We start from the raw sequence: 12,290 nt of genomic DNA, 5'->3' as shown, positions 1-12,290 counted from the left end.
TTTACATCTTGACTAAACAAAGCAAAGAGTTCCTTATTGAGTCTGACACAAGATCAGTCATGTCAGAGGATTGCATTCTGATTGATTGTGAGAGCTCATAACTAAAAACTCAAAACAATTAAAAAAAGATATTGCTAAATTCAAGGAAATTGTCAATTTTTGTAAGACTAACAGTGAATTTGGGTAAAATCTCCCTTTAGGCAGATGTGAAGAGTAGTATTCCCACTTTGGGGAACCGAAGACTTGACATTTAGAAGCACATATCCTGTTAATCATTTCAAACAAAGCTAACTTTGAGAGAGCAGAGTGAACATAGCTGGACCCTGATACTTTTAGCCGAACCTACAGAAGTTAATGCACTGAAGATGGAAAACTTACTGGCTATAGATTACTTGCACAGGACACTTAATATGTACTCTTACATTTAATACATAAAATGCATTTAACGTTGATACTTTAATACTTTTACTTGAAGCATTTTGAATGGAGAACTTGAATTTTTTATCTACCGTGTAGGGTATAGGAATGACCAGTAGAGGGCAGCATTTCATTAAACACAGCTACATTATTGATACCTATGGGCAATTGAGACTCTAATCCACCTGCATTATGTCTTTGGAGGAAACCCAGGCGAACACGGGGAGAACATGCAAAGTCCACACAGAAAGACACGGGAATCGAACCGGGGACCGTCTTGCTCTGAGGTGACAGCAGTAATCTTCACTTGAATAAATGAATACATGAATAAAGAGATTGGAACCAAAATGAGATATCCACCATTTAAAAACATGACACCTACTCTCGCGTATTGATTGCTGACGTGAAAGTTAAATATATTATGGGTTAGTACTGAAGTCAGGAGTCATCTGAAGACATTTGTTCATTAAAGCATCATTTTTTGAGGATATAGTCATTCATGTTCAAATATTGCCTGTTATATTTCAGGTAGCATACCTTCTCCAAAAGTTTTTTGGAATTAATATGCTGAATAATTTTCCTAAGAATTTAATTTGAAACCCTTTTTAAAATTCAGTTGTGCCAAATATTGCCCTATTTTGGAAGTTTATCAATATATGCTTTTAAGAATAGAGGTCGACTTTACTCCAGAAAACTCCCTTTGTCACTGATTTGCGTTTTAAACAATGCCAGCAGTGTGGTTACAGTGAGTGTTAACATGCACATTTCTGGACAGCAGCTCGTTTCAAGGCCACATTTTTGGATAATGAGACCTGTTAAGAATGAGTTTTTTCTGTGGAGTGAGGACGCCCTCTAGTGGTTTGTACTGCTACAGCACGTGTGCATGTTGGCTGGTTTACTGTAGTTTTATATTGTTGCTCTGCATTCTGAGAATAAAGGAGCAGTATGTTTCAAAAAACAAAAAACAAAACAAAAAAAAAACAAAAACCTACATATTTTTAGATGCAACGAAACTCACGGACATGTAAAGTAACTCACTCACTCACATCCTTACGGTTAGCGTATATCTGACCCCTAGTGGCCGTTAGAAGGCATTGCAGTGTCTACAAACACTGAACCAGGATCCTGCACTCGCCCCCTCTCTGCTGCTGCTTCGCTTCTATGGCACTGCGTGTCCTTGATCTGTCAACACATGAGTACTATATGCACGTAGTTGACATGTAAGTATTTAGTGGACACTATTGTGCTATTGTAGACTCAGGCTGGGGAAGTTTTTCATTGTCAAAGATCAGTGGCTCCCTCTTGTGGACGGATTATAAAATGACTGGCCTAAATACTATAGCAGGCTAGTGGTGGTAGCAGTAGTAATAGTAGCAGTAGTCGTTGTTGTTACACTTGTATAGTAATAGTCATGGGCGTATGAAGCAGTTGGCCTTTGGGGGGGGGGACAAATTTGACTACTGGGGTCCGGGGGCATCCTCCACAGGAGGAACATTTTTCAAAAAACAGCTCTGCAATACTCATTTCTGGTAACTTTTAAAAAGGCTATCTGAAAATAAAGAAAGAATGACTCAGGTGCTAAGTGACAGATCAGACTTTATGTGTTGGTTACAGCAGGCTTTCAGCCAATCTATCTAGTTTTGCCTGTTTCTCATTAATAATAATAATACAATAACAATAATAATAATTTCCGTCTTGGAATTACAGTGTTTTATGTAGTTGTATTTTCCTTCCAACTAGCTGCACTGATATTATCTGGTTTCTGGTCATTTATCTTTTGGGTGCACTGGTCCTTTTTAAGAGCTAAGTGTGTTTTTTCTCCAAGCCCTGCTACAACACTGACTGGCTTTAGCTTGAAAAGATGTTAATTATAAAGTACATACAAAAAGCCAGCACACCTGTTCCATTACGGCAGGATAATGAGCCATGCAAAGAAACGTTTCAGACAAGATGCAAGCCATCCAATATGGTGAAGAATTAAGTTTAAGTTTAGCTGCAAAACAACTAGGCCTAAGACGAAAATATAATGCTGTAATAATATCAGAGAAAGATTACATACTTACAAGCATACAGGACACTGAGGCAAATAGACAAAAGTATTGTCTTTACATAACTGACGGACAGATGTCTGTGCTTTTTGGAAGCAGTGGCAACAAAGCTATTGACCTTTTGTTGTTGACAGTCATGAAAACTAGCTTTATATAACTTTTTACACATTTATTCCTCCTTGGCGCAATATCATACGTTTCATTTGCTGCACATCCTCTTTTTTCTTTTCTCTCTCTATCGGCTCCTGACCAGTAGTGTTGATTGGACATCTTGCCGTTTGATTACCATGAATTTCTTCATTATGATTGACACTTTAACGGCCCTGTGCTCGCTGACTGCTCTGCTCCATCAGATCAAGTGAAGAGGCATCACTCTGCTCACAGTATAAATGTATTTATTTTTTCTACACAGTTAATATCATTCCATTGTCGTTTTGCCCACAGAGGCCTGCATCAGAATGTAAGCCATTATATTCTTTACAATCTGCCTTTGCGGGCCAAAACGTCAGTGGAATGCTTTTAATATTGCAGAACAGAACACGTAATTACAAGATATTTAATTTAGGGCCAGAGTGACACCTCTTCCCATGATCTATGCAGCTTTGTTTTTGGCTGCTGTTTGCTCCTCACCGATATGAAGTCCTATCAAGACTCTTGTGGCGCACTTTTTTCATACGGAGATACTCTCTTCATTCAACTTCATTCCACATTGCACGGAGTCAAAGGCTTTTCAAAATAAAAGTCCCTCGGTTGATTCTTCAATGCGGAGGCAAAATAACACAATGTCGTGGTTTATTTTTTGAACGGGACATTTTAATCATGTTTTAATATTGGAGGGGACATCTCGCCCCTGTCCCCCGTGCTTCCTACACCCATGGTAATAGTAGGTGAGTTTGGTGAATGGATGACAGCAGGCCTACTTGGGGGAGAGCTGGGCGTATCTCTCTCTCTCTCTCTCTGTCTGTGGTCGATTTCCTTGTTGAAGCGGCGGACTACTTTCACTTTAATTTACCGGCCGGCCGGCATATAGCTCCTGTATGGCGCAGAGAACACCGAAAGGTAGGCTACTGTAACCAACAGTTTACACGACAGTTAGTGTTTTATGCTTTGATCTGTCAGCATAGCCATATCTTTCATCATACTGTTACAGCCGACAGTTGGCTAAATTTAGACTATTAAAAGCGGAAATCTCCGTCTCGTCCGTGATCTTATCTTGTTAACGCGCTGTTTAGACTAAAAACATCACTCGACAGTGTTCAAACATGTTAATGTAGGTTTTTATATATGGAATGTAGCTAACATCAATCAATTCAATACAAAACACATTAACTACAATCGTTCCCATACAATTACTGAAACAGTTCAGTCCATGGTACAAAGGTAGATTATTTATCCAAAAAGACTTATAGGGCTTGGTGAAATAGGGCCTTGTGATAATTAAGGTAGCCTATTATTCACATACAGTTATCCGTACAATTATCCAATCAGCTGTTGCATCCAGTTTACTGTTACACAGCTAGAGTGTGGACACAGGCAGTTTACTGTGTGCTAGAACGCTTTAAACAGGCACTGACAAAGCCTTGTAAACAGGACAGTCATTAAAGGAATAGTTCACCCCCTTCATTTCAAAAATTGATATAGCTTTCTTACCACGAAAGTACTTAAAAGGCAAACGGAAATGGGAATCCATGCTTTGGTTTCATCCATGCTGCCAATAATAGATGATAGAGCTGGACCGCATAGCAAAAACAAAGTTGCTAGTTTATTGAATGGAATATACCACCAATAGTTACCGTACTTTGTGGAAAACTGGAAGTCCAACTGTACTATTGCTATGGGGTCAAACTCTAAAATTGCTATGGTATATTATTGGCTGCATGGATAAAACCAGGACATTCCCATTTCCTTTTGTCTTTATAGTATTTTCAAAATAAGCATACAAATATGAAACTTTGAAATGACTGCAAATTATTCCTTTAAGGTATTTATCCAGTTATGTTATGGACCAGTTTACTCTATAAAATATGTTTCTATCCAGGTTACTGTAAAGCTATAGTGCTATACTCCAAACAAACGTACTTCTTGCCCTGACATGGCCTTGCATTGCCACAATTGTGAGTCAGTAGCAGCATGGTGCTGCCTAAGCCAGTGGCGGTCCTCGCTTATTTGGTGCCATAGGCGAGATGATGAAATTGTGTGTGTGGGGGGCATTTGGTTACCTGCTTGCATTTTGCGTTTTGACTACTTTTGATATAACCTCTACTACAGTGTGGTGTGCAGTGTTGTGCATGAACGCGCTAAAAGAACGTGCTCATGTTTTTGGTGAACGGTGAACTGACGTATCCGTTTGCAACTAATGAATGTGAACGTGAGTGTATACCGGTACTGCTGAAGTACTCTAAATACTCTAAATTGTGTGCTCTGCAGAACTGAAATCATAGCACATCTTTCAGCTAGCGACTGTAATGAAGCCAGTGGTGCAGCCTGTACCAGCTCGCTTGGAAGCACATGAATCTATTTTATGTTTTTGAACTGCTGCATAATTTGGTTCATGCAGGCTAAATAAAATTTCCATTGCATCTACAGTATACCTTTACTGCACCTCTTTTTTCACTTTCTGCATAATATGACACATTGTTTAAGTGGTAAAACATATACTCACATTGGTTTTTCTTGGCTTTTAAAAGTAATCTCTGTCTGTGATTCTATAGTAGTATACAATAATTCATTTAGTTGTGTAAAGTGGGCAGTGGCAATGATTGGGGGCTGGGGATGGATGGGTAGGAGGAGGTTCTATTGAAAAAGAATAGCTCGGAGCAGCTCATTTAAAAAGAGGGTTAGGGTTACCCTAACTCGGAAGAAATTAACGTGAACTAGTTCATTTTTTGGGACTGTGAACTTAGTTCAAAATTCAAAATTGTTAATTATGAACGTGAACTAGTTCATTTTAATCTGTGTGAACTGAACTTTGAGCTAGCTCTTGTGAAGTGTGAACTTGCACAACACTGATGCTGGGTATATGACTAAACTCCTCATTAGAGGTATGCGGAAATGTGCTGGTAGAATTAATGAGTATACGTGCGTATGGCCACTACACCGCTGGTTTGTACACTCAGTATACGTGACATGTTACTGACAGGAATGATCACAGCCCTTGATGTCAGCCTGATCTATCCTGCAATGGAGACCTTGATGTAGTCAGTCCAACTAACACAGCATGTTGCGTGTGTTTCTGTAAAGGTGTACTCTCCACTATGAGTCAGTCTGAGGAGAGAGAGGAGGGGCTCCCTCCCTCTGAAACCACTCTGTCTGGGGAACATGACAGCCAGACCAAAGCTGAGAGGTAAGATGAGGATCTCTAACTGTCCATGACTGTTCTCCATTTCTTTCACAGCCCAGCAGTGAAAATCATTACAGCATCATTATTAAGAGTAAAAGCTCTGTCTCTGTTGTGTTGAAGCCCAGTCCAGCAGGAGAGACCAGACTCCCCTGTACCCAGCTGTGTGTCCATGAAGAGTGACCAGTCTATGGAGCTGCCATTTGCCTTCAAAGATGGACACCACTCTACTGAGCAAAGGCAAAACTCACTCACTCACTCACTCACTCACTCACTCACTCACTCACTCACTCACTCACTCACCCACAGTTAGCCTATCTGGCCCCTTGTGGCCGCCAATGTCTATAGACAATTAAACAAGGACACAGTGTCATAGATGCGAAGCAGCCTACACAGTTCAGCAGTACTGCAGAGAGGATGCGAGTGAATGTTCACTGCCATGCCTCCTAATGGCCACAAGGGATCAGATAGGCTAACTGTGAGTGAGTGAGTGAGTGAGTGAGTGAGTTACTAAAGCAATAAGCCCCAAGAGGCCGTGGTTTACAGCTAAGGGGCGTTGTTAGGCACTCCGCTCCGCATCGTGCCTAACAACGCCCCTTAGCTGTTCTAACATCACTGTAAACCACGGCCTCTTGGGGCTTATTGCTTTTATAAAACGGTTACTACACATACCTGGCAAGGTTTCATAAAATAAACACACAGCAACAAAAAATGCAATAATTTATTGATAACAAATGATCATTCTTCCGCCAAGCAATGTAGTTCTTCAGCGACATTTAGCAGAATGGTTGCCAAGCAACACACAGACGCAGACACAGACAATTTGTTTGGCGCAGTAATACTGATGTGATGCGGTCACAGGTGTGTGTTTATAGAGTATTTTAAAACGGCTTTGAACGCAGCTCAGCCAATCATAATCAAGGACCGGCACTATCCGTTTTATAAAGAATCATTCACTTGCCTCCTCTCTGCAATACTGCTAAACTGTGTCAGCTGCTTTGCATCTATGACATTGTATGTCCTTATTTAACAACTATTTATCCAAGAATGGCTTTACTAAGCATACATGTTTTTTTGCAGCATTAACCTGCTTCATATTCATGCAGTTAGGGAGCTGCCCAGTACAACCATAGCCCTCTACTGTTGGTCAGCAGCTCTAACAAAACAATTTGGAGATTAAGTTCCTTGCACATTGGTGGTAGCTGCACAGGGTGCGAAAAATAGTTACACATTCGTTCTGATTTTCAAAGCTGATATTGGGATTCAAACCAACCTGCTGGTCAAAACCCTGCTTCTCTAACATTTTTACTACCACCTTTGTTTTATCAATCCTTTGTTTCCAGCAGGATCCAGCTGGAAAGACCAGACTCCCCTGTACCCAGCTGTGTGTCCATGAAGAGTGACTGGTCTATGGAGCTGCCATTTGCCTTCCAAAATAAACACCACTCTACTGAGCAAAGGCAAGACTTTACAACAGATGAGTATGTTCTTATCTGACTCTACTGAGCAGAGGTAAGAAGTCATAACATATAGATTTGGTCTAGCCTTTTATACTCTGTTGATTGAGTTTCCTATTTCAAAACATCACATCAAATAATCAGAGCAGCATTTACAGTGGAGTTCACCTTGTATTCTCTGAGTGTGTGTGTGTGTGTGTGTGGGTATGACTTAAGTCACTTTCAGGGACACACACCAGACTTAAGACCAGTTGATTGGGGACGGCTTGTGCAATTGGGGACAAAAGCCGTGTCCCCAATTGGTAAAAAGCTGATTTTTGGGTCAGTGGTTATGGTTAGGGTTAGGATAAGTCTCCAGGAAATGAATGTAAATCTATGTAAATACCCCAAAAGTGACTTAAGTAAGACTGTGTGTGTGTGTGTGTGTGTGTGTGTGCGTGTGTGTGTGTTGATATCTGCAGACCTAATACATCATCATCATGTTTCCTCTGCAGAGTTCATCTGAAGAGTTCAGAGGTTCCCAGTGGTCAGTCTTCCCAGGAGCATCAAACAGACCTGGCCTCCATATTTCTGGTGTGTTAATGTACAACAACACATTTTACTTCTGCTACAAATAAAATGCAAAACAACCATTCTGGTCATTTCTGGCTTTCAATCTATGCAAGATGGTTTTGATGTTGTGTTCCACAATTTTATTATGTACATTTAATTGATATACTATTCTGTTCAAGCTGCTTGAGGAGAACATCTTCACTTTTGTGAAGGATGAGCTGAAGAAGTTCCAGAGGGTTCTGAGTCCAGATTACCCAGAATGCTTAGAGAGGCAGAGGGAGGATGAGGAGGTGGTGGATGGTGAGGAGGAAGAACAGAGGAGGAGCAGAGAGGCACTTCTGAAGATCACACTGCACTTCCTGAGGAGAATGAACCAGGAGGAGCTGGCTGACTCTCTGGAGAGCAGTAAGAGGCTTTTAACAGGTTTAACATGATGGAAAGGGAAATGGTGGGAAAATGGAAGATGTTCTAATTTGCAGACTGTTATAAATGTAGACATTCCTCAAGGGAGGTCTATACAACTCCATATCAAATAGTAAATGAGCACAATCCCAATGGATAATCTGATAAAACTATTGACTGGTTAATATAAAGTACGTATGTGTAGAATTTTGAACACAGTGATGAAATTAATAAACATCAGTCATCATCAACATCATCATCAACACAGCTGCCTTTCACATTGACCTGATGAAATTAATAGGTACCATGGTGTGCGAAAGTACATATATTCGCCCAAAAGGGTCCACATTTCTCATATTCACTGTAACGTTCACTCATTGATGTTATTTGCTGTTTCTTATTCAGAATCTGTTCCTGATGTCTGCCAGCGTAAACTCAAATCTAATCTGAAGGAGAAGTTTCAGTGTCTGTTTGAGGGGATTGCTAAAGCAGGAAACCCAACACTTCTGAATCAGATCTACACAGAGCTCCACATCACAGAGGGGGAGAGTGGAGAGGTCAATGATGAACATGAGGTCAGACAGATTGAAACAGCATCCAGGAAACCAGCAAGACCAGAAATAACAATCAAATGTGAAGACATCTTTAAACCCTTACCTGGAAGAGATAAACCAGCAAGAACATTGATGACAAAGGGAGTGGCTGGCATTGGGAAAACAGTCTTAACACAGAAGTTCACTCTGGACTGGGCTGAAGACAAAGCCAACCAAAATATTCCATTCACATTCCCATTCACTTTCCGAGAGCTGAATTTGCTGAAAGGGAAAAAGTACAGCTTGGTGGAACTTCTTCATCACTTCTTTATTGAGACCAAAGAAGCAGGAATCTGCAGGTTTGACAAGTTCCAGGTTGTGTTCATCTTTGACGGTCTGGATGAGTGTCGACTTCCTCTAGACTTCCAGAACAACGAGATCTGGACTGATGTTACAGAGTCAACCTCAGTGGACGTGCTGCTGACAAACCTCATCAAGGGGAAACTGCTTCCCTCTGCTCGCCTCTGGATAACCACACGACCTGCAGCAGCCAATCAGATCCCTCCTGAGTGTGTTGACATGGTGACAGAGGTGAGAGGGTTCACTGACCAACAGAAGGAGGAGTACTTCAGGAAGAGATTCAGAGATGAGCAGCTAGCCAGCAGGATCATCTCCCACATCAAGACTTCACGAAGCCTCCACATCATGTGCCACATCCCAGTCTTCTGCTGGATCACTGCTACAGTTCTGGAGCATGTGTTGAAAACCAGTGAGAGAGGAGAGATGCCCAAGACCCTGACTGAGATGTACATCCACTTCCTGGTGGTTCAGTCCATACAGGGGAATGTCAAGTTTCATGGGAGAGCTGAGACAGATCCACCCTGGAATACAGAGACCAAGAAGATGATTCTGTCTCTGGGAAAACTGGCTTTTGAGCAGCTGGAGAAAGGCAACCTGATCTTCTATGAAGCCGACCTGACAGAGTGTGGCATTGATATCAGAGCAGCCTCAGTGTACTCAGGAGTGTTCACACAGATCTTTAAAGAGGAGTGTGGGCTGTACCAGGACAAGGTGTTCTGCTTTGTCCATCTGAGCATTCAGGAGTTTCTGGCTGCTGTTTATGTCTCTCTGTCATTCATCAACACTGATGTCAATCTACTGTCAGAACCACAATCAACATCCTGGTGGTCTACACTGTTAAGAAACAAGTCTAAAGTAAATCACCTCTACCAGAGAGCTGTGGACAAGGCCTTACAGAGTCCAAATGGACACCTGGACTTGTTCCTCCGCTTCCTCCTGGGCCTTTCACTGGAGACCAATCAGACTCTCCTACGAGGCCTGCTGACACAGACAGGAAGTAGCTCACAGACCAATCAGGAAACAGTCCAGTACATCAAGGAAAAGATCAGGGAGAATCCTTCTCCAGAGAGAAGCATCAATCTGTTCCACTGTCTGAATGAGCTGAATGACCATTCTCTAGTGGAGGAGATCCAAGAGTACCTGAGTTCAGGAAGTCTCTCCACAGAGAAACTCTCCCCTGCTCAGTGGTCAGCTCTGGTCTTCATCTTACTGTCATCAGAAAAAGAGCTGGACGTGTTTGACCTGAAGAAATACTCTGCTTCAGAGGAGGGTCTTCTGAGGCTGCTGCCAGTGGTCAAAGCCTCCAAAATATCTCTGTAGGTTTATAGATAACTGGACAGATTAAATCTATAAAATCTCATTTTTTCTGAAGATAAAAAAAATCCAAAATAATTGTTTCTGTCTTATCAAATATGCTTTTCAGGCTGAGTGGCTGTAAGCTGTCAGAGAGAAGCTGTGAAGCTCTGGCCTCAGTTCTCAGCTCCCAGTCCTCTAGTCTGAGAGAGCTGGACCTGAGTAACAACAACCTGCAGGATTCAGGAGTGAAGCTGCTCTCTGCTGGACTGGAGAGTCCACACTGTAGACTGGAAAGTCTCAGGTCAGTATTCCAAAACCTATTCAACACATGACCATTTTATTCCTGCTATGTGTATAGGTTACTATAAGCGAATAAACACCTAAACTCTTTTCTTTTCTTATGCAATATTCAAAACCAATTGTGATGCCATCTTTTGGTACTCCTTTCTACCTTCTGTGAACTACTGTCCATGACCATATTTCCTTATTTCCTCTCCTTACTGCCTCTGTTGTTGAAACCTAAAATACCAGAAAGAAGGACAAAAAATGTCAAAGTGGACCAAATGAAAACACAACGCAGATCATGGGATCAACAGTTTGTAGTGGAGATAATTATAGATTTCCCTAGCATTATCACAACTAAGAGCAGTATACTAAGGAGAAAATCTAACATGTAGCTTGTCCTTTTAAAGAGTAGCTAAATCCCCAACCCAAATTTGTAGTGAAAGCTGACACCTAATGGTGCCGGGTGATGTCACCTTCTATAGAGTACAATAGGTGGTGACATCACCTGGCAGTAGGGGAGACCGTGGATAATAATAATAATGATAATGATAACTTTAAATATAGCACCTTTAAAAACAGAGTTTACAAAGTGCTTTCACAGTCAAAATAAAAGCAGAATACTCAAAATTTGAATTTAAAAAACAATAATAAACAGTGATTAAATTCAGATAGGAGGACAGAGGTGGAAAAGAGCAGCATTCAAATAAATAGTGGATAAGATAAAAAAACAGTAAGGATAAAATAAAATAAAAGTAAGATAAAATGATAAAAGACGGTAAAAAGACTATAAAAAGATGATAAAAAGATAAGACGACATCACATGAAAGCAAGTCTATAAAAATGTGTTTTAAGAAGTGATTTAAAAGAAGTCACATGTCTGTTATGTAGCTTGGAGCCAGACCCAAACGTGCTTTAAAAGTGATCAGTAAAATCTTAAAATCAATTCCAAAATGAACAGGGAGCCAATGGAGAGATGCAAGGATTGGGAATAATAATGAACTATATAATAAACTGCTGTGTGTGTGTGTGTGTGTGTGTGTGTGTGTAGGTTGTCAGGCTGTCTGCTCACAGAGGAAGGCTGTGCTTCTCTGGCCTCAGCTCTGAGCTCCAACCCCTCCCATCTGAGAGAGCTGGACCTGAGCTACAATCATCCAGGAGACTCAGGAGTGAAGCTGCTCTCTGCTGGACTGGAGGATCCACACTGGAGACTGGAGAGACTCAGGTATGGAGAGGCTTGCTGCCAGGAAGAGGCAATGTCTTATAGAGATATTAGAGTTGGTAACAATTTTCTCAGTCATACCGTAAAGCTTTATTGTTTAATGCTTAATGTTGGATATGAATGACATTGTATGGAAAATCATTCATAGGGATTTAAAGCCCATGTGTCAAAGAGACTATGCTGGTTTTAATTTGTTTATCCATCCCCAGTCTGGACCATGGAGGAGTGCAGTGGTTGAAATCAGGTCTGAGGAAATGTAAGTGTGTATTTAGTTTTATTCAGGAAAACAAAGCAGCACATATTCAACTATTTAGATGGAAAACCTATCTACACAGCAGGATGTGACATCCATGCATTCAAGTCCTACTGTGAACGCAGATGATG

General features: G+C 41.1%; 2 protein-coding genes and 1 long non-coding RNA gene across 3 annotated transcripts in view; all 3 read left to right on the top strand.

The window, feature by feature from the left end:
- The window catches only part of LOC144539493 (protein NLRC3-like), an 81,860-nt gene that overhangs the window by 26,669 nt on the left and 42,901 nt on the right, over positions 1–12,290 (top strand). The gene's annotated exons all lie outside the window — the stretch shown is intronic.
- The window catches only part of LOC139916981 (uncharacterized), an 88,891-nt gene that overhangs the window by 66,135 nt on the left and 10,466 nt on the right, over positions 1–12,290 (top strand). Inside the window, exons 9-14 of the mRNA XM_078284538.1 lie at positions 7,754–7,832; positions 7,991–8,216; positions 8,619–10,422; positions 10,530–10,703; positions 11,736–11,909; positions 12,116–12,162. Of these exons, the coding sequence (XP_078140664.1) occupies positions 7,754–7,832; positions 7,991–8,216; positions 8,619–10,422; positions 10,530–10,703; positions 11,736–11,909; positions 12,116–12,162 (2,504 nt within the window). The remainder of the gene's footprint in view (positions 1–7,753; positions 7,833–7,990; positions 8,217–8,618; positions 10,423–10,529; positions 10,704–11,735; positions 11,910–12,115; positions 12,163–12,290) is intronic.
- Positions 3,463–6,178, top strand: LOC144539530 (uncharacterized). Its single transcript, XR_013505007.1, has 4 exons — positions 3,463–3,524; positions 5,706–5,808; positions 5,926–6,042; positions 6,151–6,178. It is a non-coding gene; the product is annotated as an uncharacterized LOC144539530 (long non-coding RNA).

Source organism: Centroberyx gerrardi, chromosome 7, assembly GCF_048128805.1.
Source record: "Centroberyx gerrardi isolate f3 chromosome 7, fCenGer3.hap1.cur.20231027, whole genome shotgun sequence".
NCBI lineage: Eukaryota > Metazoa > Chordata > Actinopteri > Beryciformes > Berycidae > Centroberyx > Centroberyx gerrardi.
Note: the sequence above shows the minus strand (reverse complement) of the source record. Positions and strands in the feature narration are given on the sequence as shown.